Source organism: Rhinatrema bivittatum, chromosome 9, assembly GCF_901001135.1.
Source record: "Rhinatrema bivittatum chromosome 9, aRhiBiv1.1, whole genome shotgun sequence".
NCBI classification, from domain to species: Eukaryota; Metazoa; Chordata; class Amphibia; order Gymnophiona; family Rhinatrematidae; genus Rhinatrema; species Rhinatrema bivittatum.
In genome coordinates this window covers 164,730,796-164,748,163 of record NC_042623.1, presented here as the reverse complement: position 1 = coordinate 164,748,163, position 17,368 = coordinate 164,730,796, and the positions used below count along the sequence as shown (strand labels likewise).

At 47.3% G+C, this 17,368-nt stretch overlaps 1 protein-coding gene across 1 annotated transcript in view; it reads left to right on the top strand.

Moving 5' to 3' along the window:
* LOC115099204 (probable E3 ubiquitin-protein ligase RNF217) overlaps window positions 1-13,538 on the top strand; it is a 42,003-nt gene extending 28,465 nt beyond the window's left edge. Inside the window, exons 6-7 of the mRNA XM_029616634.1 lie at window positions 1,971-2,138; window positions 12,049-13,538. Coding sequence (XP_029472494.1) covers window positions 1,971-2,138; window positions 12,049-12,510 — 630 coding nt within the window. The 3' untranslated portion in view covers window positions 12,511-13,538. The remainder of the gene's footprint in view (window positions 1-1,970; window positions 2,139-12,048) is intronic.
* Window positions 13,539-17,368: the final 3,830 nt, after the last annotated feature.

Below are 17,368 nucleotides of genomic sequence, written 5' to 3'. Positions count from 1 at the left end.
AAGTATTTACAGCTTTCATCCCATTTTGTATATATCATTATGTGCTATATACATCATGGCCTCACTCTAACAAAATGGCTTCCTTCTGAATGGAGCTCACTTACTTTTACCTTTGTTGACCATTTTTCTTGTATCTGTAAAAGATTATGGTTCTCTGACCTCCCAGAATGACCTTTCAAGCCTGACACTCATGCCTTGACTATGTTGTTTCTCACTGGATAATAACTCTGGATTTCTCTTCCCTCTCACTTTATTACTGGCTTCCTAATCCCTCCAAGTAGCCATCTCCTTTTAATTACCGTATTTCCACGACAATAACCCGCCCACGTATATAACCCGCCCACACACATAACCCGCAGGTTTTCAAGATTTATGAAAAAAAGTTTTAATATACCCCGCCTCCTCATATAACCCGCAATTCAAAAAAAAAATAAATTTTTAAATACCTGTCGGAGGGCCGCGTGCGTCCAGGCGGGCGGCGGGAGCCGGGTGGTCGCGTGTTAAATCTAGGCCGCGGGCGGGTGGGCGCTTGTTCCAGGCGGCGGCGGCGGGGGCGGGTGGACGCGCGTTAGTTCGAGACGGCCGGCGGGTGGTCGCGTGTTAAATCTAGGCCGGGTCGCACAGGCGCGCATTCATTCACTGCCGGTGGGGGCAGCCCCCACCGGCAGTGAATGAATGCGCGCCGAAAGCAGCTTGTTCCAGGCGGCGGTGGCGGGTGGACGCGCGTTAGTTCGAGGCGGGTGGTCGCGTGTTAAATCTAGGCCGGGTCGCTCAAGGCAATCTAGGCCGGGTCGCTCAAGGCAGTCACATGCCGTGACGTCACGGCATGTGACTGCCTTGAGCATCGAATCGCAGGGGTCGCATTCATTCATCCAGGCGGAGGAGCCGGCTGCTTTCGCCGCTACTGCCTTGAGCGCCGAAAGCAGCCGGCAGCGGCAGCTGAAAGCAGCCGGCTCCTCCGCCTGGATGAATGAATTCATTCACTGCCGGTGGGGGCTGCCCCAGCCCCCACCGGCAGTGAATGAATGCGACCCCTGCGATTCGATGCTCAAGGCAGTCACATGCCGTGACGTCACGGCATGTGACTGCCTTGAGCGACCCGGCCTAGATTGCCTTGAGCGACCCGGCCTAGATTTAACACGCGACCACCCGCCTCGAACTAACGCGCGTCCACCCGCCACCGCCGCCTGGAACAAGCTGCTTTCGGCGCGCATTCATTCACTGCCGGTGGGGGCTGCCCCCACCGGCAGTGAATGAATGCGCGCCTGTGCGACCCGGCCTAGATTTAACACGCGACCACCCGCCGGCCGTCTCGAACTAACGCGCGTCCACCCGCCCCCGCCGCCGCCGCCTGGAACAAGCGCCCACCCGCCTGCGGCCTAGATTTAACACGCGACCAATCAGGAAGCGGCCGGGCGCAGGGATAGGACGGACTCCTCTCAGCTGCAGCCTATTCAGAGTCGGGAAACTTTATTGGTTGTAAAATTTTTTCTGGATAACCCGCCCACGTTTATACCCCGCGGGGGGCATGCGGGGTAGGTAAAAACGCACATTACCCGCGGGTTATATGCGTGGAAATACGGTACTCTTCTCTAACTATTTCATTCTATCTGCTGATGTAACAGACTTCTCTGCCCCTCTGTTCCCCTGTAAGATATGTAAATCCAATCACAATCTCTCTATTCTCTTTCTGGAATTCCTTCAGTCTTGTGAAAATTGTTATTCTTTGGATCCCTGATCAATGAACAAGTTTAATTTCTCTAGAGACTAATTCTGTACACCATGATGCATCATTTATTTTGTTCAATATTAATAGGGGCAAGTCCACTTAACCTTGTTAGCTTGTAGTCTAAGATGACCAAAAGTGTAGCTATTAAATACAGAGTAGGCTACACTTATTAAAATGTGCTGTTCCCATAGATGTTTCTGTAATTAGTAAATCATCACCTAACAATTTATTGCTTTTCCAGGAGGACTTCAGGTTTACTTGCCCCACTGTTACTGAAGATGGATCATGCAATAAAGAGTGGTCTTACGAAGAAATCCGAAGGAATGCTTTTCTCAGTACCAAGCAGAAGGAGATGTTCGAAGAAGTCATTGCTTTAAAGACCTTGGAAAAGTCATTTGAAATTAAACAGGTAAATATAGGGGTAGATTTTCAAAAGCTTAGCCAGGATATGCCCTTGTAACTTCAGGAGTTATGCAGGTATATTTGGCTATTTGAACATTTATCCCACATAGCAGGTAAGAAGTACACATAGTTCACAAACAGGGGCGGATTGACCTATCGGGGGATCGGGCATCCCCCGGTGGGCCGGTCTAGCTGGTCACGTGGTCTCGACCGCGTGGCTCTTCCTCAGCCCAGCCTCAGCACCTCCCAGCTAGCCCCCGCCATTAGACCAAGCCAGCGTGAGCCGAAGAAAAGAAGATTAGCCAGCTCCCGTGGAAGACCAAGCCGGCAGGGGGCCAACTAAATTAAAATCGAGGCCTGTGGTGGCGGCCACTAACGAAATGAAGATGGGGGCCGACTAAATTAAAATCGAGGCCGGCGGCGGCCGAAGAAATGAAGATGGAGGCCGACTAAATTAAAATCGAGGCCGGCGGCGGCCGAAGAAATGAAGATGGGGGCCGACTAAATTAAAATCGAGGCCGGCGGTGGCTGAAGAAATGATGGGGGCCGATTAAATTAAAATCAAGGCCGGCGGCGGCCGAAGAAATGAAGATGGGGCTGACTAAATTAAAATTGAGGCCAGCAGCGGCGGCGGTGGCTGAAGAAATGAAGATGGGGGCTGACTCAATTAAAATCGAGGCCGGCGGGGACCGAAGAAATTAAAATCGAGGCCCCCGCTGAACAGCTGATCTCCGCCAGCGGTTAGCAGCACCGGTGTTCACTTCTTCGGCCCCCGCCGGCCTCGATTTTAATTTCTTCGGCCCCCGCCGGAGACCAGCGGGGGCCTTGGATCGGAAGGGTGCTTCTGTGTGTATTTTTGAGTTATGAGTGCTCATTAACTAGGGACTCAGTTAGTTGTTGCTTTAACATCAAATGGGAGAGATTCCCTTCAAGTAAGAGGAATCTATGTTATGAACCCTCCTGTAGCGGGGCTATGGGAGGCTCCTTACCTCTTCCTGGAGGCCGCTCCAAGCCAGAGTCTCGCCTGCGAACTGCCCAGGATTTGCTCCAGGGCCTGGGAGGCCTCGATGTCCATGGGGCCTGCCTGAGGCTGCTTGTGCTTGCATGGACTTCCTGGTTTGAGCCACGCCCTTCCCAAGGGGCCGGCCCTCAGCACTTCTCCGTAGTTATAGGGCCAGCTAGGTGTGGGCCTGCCAAACTCCTCCCAGGGAGTCGCCAGTTTGCAGCCCTATAAAAGGACTTCAACTTCAGTCTGTCTTTGCCTTGCATTGGAGTTGCTTCACTCAGGAGGCTCCCACCTGCCAGAGCTCCATCAGGTCTTCCTTGTCTTCTCCATGGAGTTCTTGTTGCTTTGTCTCATCATGCCAAGTCATGTTCATGCCTGAGGTCCCCGTCCAGGTGTCCTGGTGTCTCGTCTTGATCTTCTGTTCCTGTTGTTCCTGGTTCTTTGTTGTCCTGTTCCTGCGTCTTCATCTTCAGCGATCTTGAGCCTTCCGGTACCTGTTAGGCCGGGGGTCCCTCGGATGATGTGTGCCCGAGCGTGGACTTGCCTGCAGGTGGACTGTTGTCCTGTGCTCCTGAGCCGTCATGTCCTGCCAGCTGTGGGTGGAGCTTTGGACGACACCGGCTCCATCGTTGGAGTTCTACTTCGACTGGATCCTTCCCTGCGCTTGTCCCGTTCTCAGCGTGGTCCATGACCAGCCTCCTCGGGCTGTGTAGGGTGCACAGTGGAACAGGGTGGTCCGCGACTCAGTCCCGTGGGTGGGCTGAGTAGGGCGCCCTGAGAGTCAGTGCAAATGTCCTTCCGCCCAGCTTCTCATCTCGTTTGGACTTCGTCAGTTCCTTGTCTTGTCCTGGATGCCGTTGCATCACTCTTGGTGCCATGTCTTGTTCCTGATGTTGTCGCATCGACCCTGGTCCGGAATGCCGTTGCATCGACCACTGGTCCGTGATGTCTTCGCATCAGCTTTGGTGTCATGTCTTCGTCCGCGATGCCGTAACATCGATCCTGCTGTCATGATTTCGTCTGCGATGCCGTTGCAACGATCCTGCTGTCATGTCTACGTGTCAAGGCCTCCGTCTGCCCTCAACCTCAGGCCAGGCCTGCTGCTCCAATGCCGATCAAGCGGCAGGTCCGAAAGGGCTCGGAATGGTCGGAGGACCATTCAACTTCCAACATCCTTGGATGTTGGCCTTGGGAGCTTGCCGGCCTGGCAGAGGGTCAGCCCGATAGCCATGCAGAGCCCACCGTCAACCCTCGGCTCGGCCCTGAAGGCCTGGGCCCGGGCTGAGGCCCAAGGGCACACTAAACACCCCATATGTAACAATCTAAGATCATCAGAATCTGGGAGAAGGATGACTTCCAGCCATCCTAAGGAGAAGAAGGAGAAAGGGGAGAAAGGAGTTTGACTGGAACCACAGTAGGGCCCAGGAACATCTACCAGAGATTTTGAGAAGAGGAATTGCAGAAGTATCATCCTGATACTAAAATGGAGATGAGGAGGAAATTGGTGCCATTCAGGTACTATAAGGAGATTAATGCATTCAGAGGAGAGAACATCATGGAGATATAGGAGATAAATGACCCTATTAAAATGGATTTCACCTGGACACTTCACCAATTTTGGGAGGGAATTGCCCGTTGGGAGGGGAGAAACATTAACTTAATGACTAATGGGTGAATTATAAAAGCTCGGCGTGTGCCAAAGCCAGGAGATACATGTACAAGCTGGGCCAGTGTGCGCAGCGCAGATTTTAAAAAGTGTGCAAGTACGCGCGTATCTCCCGGTACGGGCACAAAAACATTTTTTTTGCAAAAAAAGGCAGGGCATGGGAAGAATATCTGTGTGGGGCATAGGCATTCCTAGATTTCTCAATGAAATCTGTGCATGCCAGGGTCCCTTACCACATAACGTTATTTCTGCTATAGATGGTGTGTAAGTCCAGGAACACAAAAAATAGGCTAATCAGCATGGTTTTAAGGGTAGGGGGTAACAGGGTAAAAGGGTGGCTAATTAACTAGGGGGTTAGGAAGTCCTATCCTTTAACTGGGCTAACTGGGAACAAACTGTGGAAACTGATAATTGCGTCAGTGCACGTCTACTATGTAGTAGAGGCGGCATTTGCACGAAGATGCACACAACTGTATAAAATTGTGCGCATATGTACGTGCATACAACCTATTTAATATCATGCACGCATATACATGTGGATGTTATAATATGGCCGTGTCTTTTGGCACGTAGATGGGCACCCCCGTGGCTGTTTCAAAGTTACCATCTATATGAATTAGCTTTAAAATTAAGATTTTAAGAATCACAAATTTATTTAAAAGCACTTGTACCATCAAAAAATAAATTGAACAGTTATAAAGACTCTAGTTCATCATTTTACAACCTATCAGCAAAAGTATTGTTGGACACCACCAAAGCCTCTAGTGTGTTTCCTTGTTTAATGGCTTTAACACTTTTCTGTGTTGTTATCATCACTGCTATATACAAGAACTTTGAACTAGGAATTAAGAGTAGCAATGTGAAGGGCCTTGAAAGTAATCTTTCCCCCCATGCAGGGAACCCTGAAACAAAACCTTTTAACATTATGGAAGTATACCATGTAAAACAACATGAAACAACACATCTCATTGAAAATAAAAGAAGGATATGCAAAACTAATGATCTTAAGAAGACTGAAACCTTTACTAACACTTAACAATTTCCGCACAGTCCTACAGGCATTGATATTCGCAAACACTGATTACTGTAACTCCCTACTGCTAGGACTACCACAATCCACAATGCGGCCACTGCAAATATTACAAAACTCAGATGCTAGAATTTTGACTGGCAAAAAAAAGAATGAACACATTACAGGAACACTAGCCGAATTACACTGGCTCCCAATTGAACAAAGAATACAATATAAGGCTTTATGTATAATTCATAAACTAATCCACGATGAAAAGCTGACTGGCTTAACACTGCACTTCGAGTACATGTTCCGCAACGAAACCTGAGATCTGCTAATAATGCTCTACTAACTGTCCCCTCTGTTAAAACAGCACGCCTCACGCAAGTTAGGGAGAGAGCACTGTCATTGGTTGGCCCCGTGCTATGGAACACCATGCCACTCGAATTACAGCTGCAGAGAAACTTAAAAATTTTCTAAACAAATCTGAAAACCGGGCTCTTTAAACAAGCTTTTTATAAAGATAAAGAGAAGGAGAAAAACAGTTGATTGATAAGGACGCACCAAACTTGAATTTGTTAATTGTAACATACAAAACACATAGGGGCGGATTTTCAGAGCCCTGCTCGCGTAAATCCGCCCAAAACCGGGCGGATTTACGCGAGCAGGGCCCTGCGCGCCGGGAAGCCTATTTTACATAGGCCTCCCGGCGCGCGCAGAGCCCCGGGACTCGCGTACGTCCCGGGGTTCTCGGAGGGGGGCGTGTCGGGGGGCGGGGCCGGAGCGCGCGGCGTTGCGGGGGCGTGTCGGCAGCGTTTTGGGGGCGGGTACGGGGCGTGGCTACGGCCCGGGGGCGTGGCCGCGCCCTCCGTACCCGCCCCCAGGTCGCGGCCCAGCGCGCAGCAGGCCCGCTGGCGCGCGGGGATTTACGTCTCCCTCCGGGAGGCGTAAATCCCCCGACAAAGGTAAGGGGGGGGTGTAGACAGGGCCGGGTGGGTGGGTTAGGTAGGGGAAGGGAGAGTAAGGTGAGGGGAGGGCAAAGGAAAGTTCCCTCCGAGGCCGCTCCGATTTCGGAGCGGCCTTGGAGGGAACGGGGGGAGGCAGCGCGGCTCGGCGCGCGCAGGCTATACAAAATCGATAGCCTTGCGCGCGCCGATCCAGGATTTTAGTGGATACGCGCGGCTCCGCGCGTATCTACTAAAATCCAGCGTACTTTTGCTTGAGTCCGATGCGCAAGCAAAAGTAGGCTGATCGCGCTTCTTTTAAAATCTACCCCATAGTAATGTTAAATACAAGCCGCTTGATATGTTCCTAATATACAAGATTAAATTATACACATAGTTATTATATTAAATTGTTACCGTACTATGATGGCACATGATTAAGGTGTAATCTATACCACTCATTGTTTCATTATTGTGCCCTACTGTAAACCGTTGTGATGGTTAACTAACTTAACAACGGTATAGAAGAGTTTTTAAATAAAATAAAATAAAAACTGTGAATTTTATTTATTTAAAATAATTTCTGACCCGCACATTACAGAAAGTTCATGGTGGTTCACAAAGTAATACAGCCATAAAAGTACAAATAAGAACAATACAAATTAAGGGATGGACACAGCAGAAAGAACAAAGTCAATAGACTTTTCTACGTTGCGAGGATTCATTCTTTGAAGGCAAGTGTAAAAAAAATGAATTTACATCAAGTAGGTTCTAATTTGTCAAGCTCAACTGTCTTGATGACTTGTAGAGTCGAAACTTAGATGTGAGCCAAATAGAAGAATAATAGTTTAATAAGTTGAAAATTAAATTTAGAATTTTATATTGAATTCTCCAAGTAATTGGAAGCCAGTGTAAATGAAAGAGTATGGGAGTGATGTGATCTCTGCGTTGTATACCAGTGAGAATTCTAGCAGCTGGATTTTGAATGTTCAATGGGTAGAAAGTGGAATGCCCAGATAAAGTGAATTACAATAATCTAGAGGGTTCAAAATGAGATATTGGCATATATTAGGACTGTTCCTAAATCATGATGGAGCGAAAGTTACTTACGATTCTTCAATAGGTTTAATTTATAAAAAGAGGATTTAACTGTTGTCAAACTGTGTTGCTTCATAAATTATGGTCGAAGATTATTCTCAAATTGTGAGCAGCTTTTTGAATGTTTAATTGTTGGCCATCGTGTCGATGGAGTTGCAATTGAGGATAAAATCAGAATTTCAGTTTTTTTGACATTAAGTTGCAGTCGATGATGTGAAAGCCAGTATTTTACAGCATTAATACACAGGATTAATAAATTGAGAGTATGGGTCCAAGAAACAGTATATTGTACATAGAATTGTATGTCATTGGCAAACACATTATAATTAATTCCCAAGCACGAAATAATTTGGCAAAGGAGAGCTAAATAGATATTAAATAGCAAAGATATGGCCTCTGGTACTACTATCTGGGTTCTACCAATACAGGGGTTACATTAATATTTACAATTGGCGGTGTCTTTTTATATTAGTATAACTATGGAAGTCAAATATGGAAGAAGAGATACTCTTTTATAAGAAAGGATACTGACAGCAGCCAACTTGTGTTTCAGGCTGAGTGCTGTAGCACAGCAGATTAATTTTCAATTCTACTATATATCGGAGCCAGGGGATTTAGGAATGCCACAGTAGGGATGTGAATCGTGTCCTCGATCGTCTTAACGATCGATTTCGGCTGGGAGGGGGAGGGAATCGTATTGTTGCCGTTTGGGGGGGTAAAATATCGTGAAAAATCGTGAAAAATCTAAAAATCTAAAAATCGCAAAACCGGCACATTAAAACCCCCTAAAACCCACCCCCGACCCTTTAAATTAAATCCCCCACCCTCCCGAACCCCCCCCCAAATGAGTTAAATAACCTGCGGGTCCAGCGGCGGTCCGGAACGGCAGCGGTCCGGAACGGGCTCCTGCTCCTGAATCTTGTTGTCTTCAGCCAGCGCCATTTTCCAAAATGGCGCCGAAAAATGGCGGCGGCCATAGACGAACACGATTGGACGGCAGGAGGTCCTTCCGGACCCCCGCTGGACTTTTGGCAAGTCTCGTGGGGGTCAGGAGGCCCCCCACAAGCTGGCCAAAAGTTCCTGGAGGTCCAGCGGGGGTCAGGGAGCGATTTCCCGCCGCGAATCGTTTTCGTACGGAAAATGGCGCCGGCAGGAGATCGACTGCAGGAGGTCGTTCAGCGAGGGTTCCGGCGCCTCGCTGAACGACCTCCTGCAGTCGATCTCCTGCCGGCGCCATTTTCCGTACGAAAACGATTCGCGGCGGGAAATCGCTCCCTGACCCCCGCTGGACCTCCAGGAACTTTTGGCCAGCTTGTGGGGGGCCTCCTGACCCCCACGAGACTTGCCAAAAGTCCAGCGGGGGTCCGGAAGGACCTCCTGCCGTCCAATCGTGTTCGTCTATGGCCGCCGCCATTTTTCGGCGCCATTTTGGAAAATGGCGCCGGCTGAAGACAACAAGATTCAGGAGCAGGAGCCCGTTCCGGACCGCTGCCGTTCCGGACCGCCGCTGGACCCGCAGGTTATTTAACTCATTTGGGGGGGGGTTCGGGAGGGTGGGGGATTTAATTTAAAGGGTCGGGGGTGGGTTTTAGGGGGTTTTAGTGTGCCGGCTCACGATTCTAACGATTTATAACGATAAATCGTTAGAATCTCTATTGTATTGTGTTCCATAACGGTTTAAGACGATATTAAAATTATCGGACGATAATTTTAATCATCCTAAAACGATTCACATCCCTATGCCACAGAGATGATGTGATCAGTCCCTAGAATGGGAAGGAATATGACAGCTGCTACCATGGTGGCTGTAGATCCACATTGAGGGATCCCTTTTTCACCCTCTATCTTTCATATGTCTTTGTGTCTCTCCTCTTTCTAACCCAACCTATCTTTTCCACTCTCCCAAACCATTCTACCTCTTGATGCATTATCCCTTTTATGGCAGTAAGTGTCTGTAGTTGGTTACACTCTTTACTAACAAAGTATCGCCAGTGACCATGATTGCTTGCCACCAGTCCTATGCACTGTAGGTACCTTTGCCCCCCTCCACATGCATCCCTTCCCCGCTAAGAAGGCCAGTCTATATTGAGTAGAAGACCTAAGGCACAGCTCCACAATTTTCTGTGGCAGAAATGAGAAAACTCTGAAATACATTGACAAATATTTGCATCTTTTATATACATAAAAATATTTTTCCAACCTTACTTGTGTCTGTAGAATTCATTCTGTTTTCACTGCATGAAGAAAAGGGATCTTAAGTATTAGCACAGGGAGAAGTGTGAAGGACAGTGAATGTGTGCGCCCTTTGTGCTATGGCGTAGTTGACTCAGCCTCGAGGGTGAACCCACGAAGCCTATGCCAGCAGCTGTGAACATGCCCTGTAGCGGGATAATCTAGTGCTCCACCTTTACAGGCTGCCTCCCCCACAGGTTGAGCTCTTGGGTTTTGGTGGCTGGCAGGACTTAGGCTGGTCCCTAGGGCAGTGAAGAGAACTAGAGTCCAAAGACACAGCAGGGTCAGGACAGGCAGCAGACTAAAGGAGACAGAGACAGACCAAGGTCAGGGTAGGCAGCTAGCAAGAGTGGTCAGGTCCAGGTGAGGGGTCAGGTCCAGGTGGCAAGCAATCATGGTCAGGTCCAGCCAAGAGGGCAAGATCCTGAGAGTAAAGCCAAAGTGGACGAAGACACACGTAAGACACTGGACAAGACAGACAGGAGAAGGCAAGGCTGGACAAGGAAATCTGGATGAAGCAAGGCTGGAAGACGAAGCTGGACAAGACAAGGTTGGAAGACAGGGCTGGACAAGTTAAGGCTGGATTCAGGAATGCAGGGGAACAGGAACTAGGAACATGCAAGCAACATACTGCATGGCAGGAAGCCCATTGCTGAGGCAAGGTAATGCTGTGAGGCCCTTGCTTAAATAGACAGGTCAGCCTGACAACATCAGAGGGCACCGCTCAGCGTTTCCCTCTGTGGGACCCATATAATGCCGGCATATGTGCACACGCCTGCCTAAGGATATTCCAGGACAAGTGCAGCATGGCGCCATGTGGGGCCACGCTTGGTAACGGTGAGGCAACAGTGGCATCCCAGCCACAGGAGCATGTTAACAGCTTCCTGGGCCGCTCTCAGCAGCATCGGGGTGAGTACAGTGGCTTGTGGGGTCATCTGTGTTTCTAACAAGGAGATCTCAGAGATGGAAATATGAGAAGGAGCGAGTAAGAGGACAAGGGATGGGAAAAGGAGAGATTGGACTGGGGATTGGGTAGAGAAGAAGAGAGTCTGGGGATGGGAGAACTGTGATTTTGGAGTGGGGGAAGAGAAAGCAGATAGAGAAAGGAGGGGATCAGAGGATGGAGAATCTGGGTTTTGGGCTTGGAGGAGGAGAAGGAGACTGGGAAGGAAAGGAGGTTCCAGAATCTGGAGGACAGAATCCAGATCAAGGATTGGATGATACGAATTCTAGAGGCGAAAGAGGAGGACAATATCCATACTGTGCTCCAATCCTATTCCCCATTTGAATCTCCTTTCTAACCTCCCACCCAATCTGGTATATATACACAGCACCAATCCCTTCTTCCTCACAACATGAACGCTTCTCCTTCCCCCTGTTCCCCTATCTCTCACACACATGCACCTCAGCCAATCTGCTTTTATCTCCCAGCCCCTCTCCTCACCCCTCTCTTCACCCCAATGATCCCCCACTCAGTCCCACCTAACCTCCCCAAAATGATCCCCTTTGCTGTCTGCTCCAGGCTCATCTCCTTCCTTCCTGATTCTTGCAGCTGGATAAGGAAGCAGAGAGTTGTTCTCTGTTGAGTGAAATTTAGCACAGCAAGAATGCATTAATTCTTCAGCCAGCTTTCTGCCCTCAGTGTTTTGCCAGCCTAGGCACAGGCCTAGCTAGGATGCCTATTGACAAATCCAGGTCTGGGGATCACTGATGCCAGTTTGTCCTTTTGCAGATGGGCAAAGACAGTGGAAAAATACTTAATGGTTTCCCTATTTCAGATAATGCAGAATTGAAGGGCCGATATCTTGTCTCAGAGACAAAGATACTTGACTTTTACCAAGAAATAGGCTTAATATTGTGTCACAGGTGAACAGTGAAATGTTTTCAGTCTTTACCCATAATTTTGTGTCATGCAGAAACACTGATCTTTTTCTGAATCTCTATGTGGTTTTTTTTCAGTGTCCAAGGTGCTATTCCTATGTGGAAAGAAGCAACCCAACTAATCTCAGTGTGAAGTGTATTGTGTGTTCAGCGGACGGAGGGACAGAGTACTTTTTCTGTTGGCAGTGTCTGCAGGAATGGAAAGGACCCTTCGATCTAGCCGACAAGTGTGAGAATAAAAACTGCAGGAATCAAGACTTGGAGATACTCCAGAAGTGTCCTCTCATTGCCTTGCTGGAGACTGAGATCAAAAACTGCCCGTCCATTCGAGCCTGCCCCACCTGCGGGAAACTCGTGTCGCATAATCAGAGGGGCTGTAAAAATGTAACGTGCAATGGGTGCCACAAGGAATTTTGTTTTGCTTGTCTGGAGCTGACTCCAGTCTGCCAAGCTAACAAACCAGGCTCGTGGTTTGAATTGTGTGCCAAACCTATTGCTCCCAGGCAAAGCTCTATCCCAAAGTGGAGCCATAATAAGTAGTATAGCAGTGTTCTCCAATGTGGATATAATGGTGGGCATAGCATACTTCTGCCCTTGTAACTGTAAATGATTCGACACCCCTTTCAGTAGAGGTGCGCATGAAGACTGCAATCTTGGATCACAATCTCAAGTTCATCCCTTATCCAGGAAAACTGGAGTTTAAATAAGTATATCCTGATTGTCTTAGGGACTAGGGTATTTACACCTACAATTTTCTGGGGCACTTTTATCATATTTTAGATTGTGATCTATCAAACCATGCCTCTCAGAAAATACAGATTAGGATCAAAGCTCTTTTTGTCCATTACTACCATCAGGATTATTGCTGTTGTATCTGAAAATGATTTCACCTCTGACATTGTTCTACATAGTGAATTATTCTAGTCATTGCACAATACCCCTTATGTGGGTCACCGTATTAACACTGTAGATATTTGTGACTTAAGTTTTTAAAGATCTATTTGTCTTGCCAACGCAGCAAGGTACATGGGGATGTGATGTCCTAAATTACATTGGAGGAAGAGTTGCAATTAGTGAATGACAACAGAGGAAGGATTTCTCTGGTCAAATGATGTTGAAAAGAGTATCTAAGAACAAAAGAATGTAGGCAAAAAGAACCATTTTCACATTTGAAGTGACCAGAGCTTTGAGGCCACAAAAAAAGCTGAGTGCCTGACAAAGTTAAGAAATTTTCAAATGAATTCAGGGGGCTAAGTTTTGGGCAGAAAATAGATCCCTAAAACTGAAGTACCTAAATTTAGCCCTGCTTTTCAATCCCAGGGCATGTTTATGATTTAGCCTGGTAACTCTTATTAAGTTTATCTGCTTAATTATAGTAGTATGAATGGCATGACTAAATTTAGACAGTAGATTAAAGATCCTTCCAGCCCCCAAATGTTTCAAACCTGATCTTCCTATCCCTCTTCCTGTGTGTCCAATTTTTAGTTTAAAAAAAAAAACCATGCCCCACATAACACCTTGACCCTCCCTCCCTCTCTCTCATCAGATGTTTAGTTTTTAAAGAAGTATCCCACACAACCCCTAACCCTTATCCCAACTGATGTCTTAAAAATAACCCATCCCTCTCAAGTACTGGCATATCCCGATTCTCCTTCCCTTGCTTAGCGACTGTCTTTAAAAACATCTCCTCCCCAGTACTGGCATCTTATGACCCTCACTTCAGAAGTCCCACAATTACCACCAAAGTCAAACAGGAAGGAGGATACAGGCTTGCTTCCTCCAGCCTCGACATCCTGTGTTGCTCCGGCCCCATCCTATATATCTCTAATGCTAAGCCTTGCCAGAGCAACACAAGATGCCAGGGCCGGAAGAGGTAAACCTGTATTCTCCTGGACTGGCTTCAGTGGCAGGGTTTGGGAGAGGCTTGCAGTATGTTGGCACTGAGAGGGGGATTCTACTAAAAAGACTGATGGGTGGGGGAATCGGGGAATGCAAGAACTGAATGGGACTGGGATTTCTTTTAAAGATATCCAGTGGGTCAGACACTATAAAACAAAATTAAGCATTGGACAGGCGGAGGGGGTACTTCAGGACTAGATTTAGTGAGGTAGTGCTGGTTTTCATCTCTATCCAATTCAATTTAAGCAGCTAATCCCAGCCACACAAATAGCAGACTTAAATTTAGCCAGTCAAATTTGACAGGCTAGATTTAGATTTCAGCTAGAAACCAAGCTAGTTTGGTTCAGCTGAAAATTCACCTAACAAGAGCTAGTTAAAATTAACCGGCTATCTTAACCACTCAGCTTTTTGAAAATTGACTTGCTATTGACGTGAACAGTTCCCCTATGCAGACAGATGACTATGCTGAGGTTGTTTTCCTAATCTAAATTCTATTTTATATTAACTTTTTCGTTTTCCTACTCTCACCATTTTCTCTTTCTCTCTCTGTCTCCATTGTTCTTAGTTTTTTCTGTATTATTATTCTAAGTTTGTAAGCTAACATTCATTATTGATTATGTCAAATTGTCTTGTCTTGATTTTTTCCCTCTTATTTTTTAGACATATTTAGCCATAGATATTTTCGTCTGCCACTAATTAATCCAGGTTTGTCCCTCTCTAGCAGTGTCTGCCTCTTTTTCTCATATAACTTAGTGACTGCCAGGAGAGGGGATTACATGGGATGTGCATTTGTTGAAAACAACTAAGGAGTCCAAACCGAATCAGACAGACTATTTATTTTGATTTTGTAAAATGAATACAAATAAACAATGGTCAAAAAAAATCAACGAAAATGTTTATTTGCATATGTTTTTGTTTCACTTTAAAGGCATTGGAACAAGCAAAACAACAAGGGTTTCTTTCTTGTCAAGGCAGCTAACACACTAATGCTTAGCAACCACTGATGTCATACTTGACCCTAGACTGATTGGAGCTGGAGCAGCAAGGGAAAGGGAAGGAACAAGCCAGGATGCAGGGCCAAGCAAGTTGAAGCATTTTTTTTTTTCACCAACGTATCCTAGCTAACATCTGCATGGATTGGCAATGACTTCCTCTCATTTATTTCAAGCTCAAAGTGAAAAGAAATTTGAACCAGATATCATTTTATCTCATTTGTCTCTGGCAAATGGGTGGGGGGGAGGATGGGATTTTGAGTTGTGAGAGCTGAAAAGAAATTGAGAAAAGACAAAAGATTGAGAAGACTAGGACTAGGAGAAGTTAAAAGTAAACGGGGCTCTAACTTTGCAGATTCTTTTGCAGACACCCACATTGTTATTGGGCACATCATGCATCTTTTTTACAGTATAATGTTACACTGTGCAACGTGTAAAATGAGAACTCAGTAACTGCACTGAGCAGTGCTGCACTGTGAGCTATCTGTAGAAAGTGCAAGTCAGTGTATTACCAATCACACAGAACAACATTTTTAAACTATAGATACAGAAGTGCACTGCAGTGTGTGTGTACTGACCAAAGAACAGCATAGGAGCAGGGCTTTATTTATGCTTCTTTAAGTCTGTTACAAGATGCCCAAGTAAGAGATACACAGACTAGGGATGTGAATCGTTTTTTGACGATTTAAAATATCGTCCGATATATTTTAAATCATCAAAAATCGTTAGAGCCGCGATACAATAACAATTCCCCCGATTTATCGTCAAAAAATCGTAAATCGGGGGAAGGGGGAGGGGAAGGGGGAGGGCGGGAAAACCGGCACACTAAAACAACCCTAAAACCCACCCGACACTTTAAAATAAATCCCCCACCCTCCTGAACCCCCCCAAAATGCCTTAAATTACCTGGGGTCCAGAGGAAGGGTCCCGGTGTGATCTTTTACTCTTGGACCTCCGTGCGTTGTAGAAATGGCGCCGGCGCTACCTTTGACCTGTCATATGACAGGTCAAAGGTAGCGCCTGTCATATGACAGGTCATATGACAGGTCATATGTCATATGACAGGTCAAAGGTAGCGCCGGCGCCATTTCTACAACACACGGAGGTCCAAGAGTAAAAGATCACACCGGGACCCTTCCTCTGGACCCCAGGTAATTTAAGGCATTTTGGGGGGGTTCAGGAGGGTGGGGGATTTATTTTAAAGTGTCGGGTGGGTTTTAGGGTTGTTTTAGTGTGCCGGTTTTCCTGCCCTCCCCCTTCCCCTCCCCCCCACTGGACCCCAGGTAATTTAAGGCATTTTGAGGGGGTTCGGGAGGGTGGGGGATTTATTTTAAAGGGTCGGGGTGGGTTTTAGGGATGTTTTAGTGTGCCGGTTTTCGATTTACACGATTTACACGATATTTAAAAAACCCAAACTGCGACGATCCGATTCCCTCCCCCTCCCAGCCGAAATCGATCGTTAAGACGATCGATCACACGATTCACATCTCTAACACAGACCACACACACAGCACCCAACTCACATACACACGCATGCACACTAAATAATATACAATTTACTATAACTGAATAAAGCTTTATTTACAGCACATGCATGTCAGTTTCCCGTGATTTATATTACATACCAAATCAGCATCCTGCCGTTTCTCGATCAGGGGAACCCCAAGACGACTGCAAACAGGAGCACAGTTTCAACAGGAAAGACCCTGAGCCACTCATCAGTGCTACAGGCGAGGTTCTCATTGCTGCTGAAGAGCCCTGAACTCTTATAGGGCTAAGTAAACAAGTGCATGTGCAAAGACCAGCTACTGCCTGAGTCTGGGAACCTTCCTGTCCAGTGTAGGGCTGCTGGCCAGGCATTCCTCCTCCTGTAGAGTCAGGTCCCAGGCACAGACAAGCTACTCTCCCCCACAACCACCTGATTAAGCCCTGTTGATACTGTTTTTCACTTGATAAACAAGTTTCCAAAGTTCAACAAGAGGTTATACACAGTATTTGTCCTGAGAGCATTCTTTATCTCATCGTATTACAAAGTCATATGTCAGAGTGGAAAAGTTTGTAAACTCTGTATATGCAGTAGTTTGCTGTTTTTCCATAAACTATTTTCATCTGTGTAAAAAAATGCAGTATTATCACTATTATCACTTACAAGCAGTGGGCCGGATTTTAAATGCCCTGCGTGCGTAAATCCGGCCGGATTTACACGCGCGGGGCCCTCGCGCGCCGGCGCGCCTATTTTGCATAGGCCGCTGGCGCGCGCAGAGCCCTGGGACGCGCGTAAGTCCCGGGGCTTCGTAAAAGGGGCGGGAAGGGGGTGTGTCCGGGGCTTGTCCGGGGTCAGGGCCGGTTTGGGACGGGACTGGGGGCGTGGCGCTGGCTCGGGGGTGTGGTCGAGGCCTCCGGACCAGCCCCCAGGTCGGGTGATGGCGCGCCAGCAGCCCGCTGGCGCGCGCAGATTTACATCTGCTTTCAGCAGGCGTAAATCTGCCAACAAAAGGTAGGGGGGG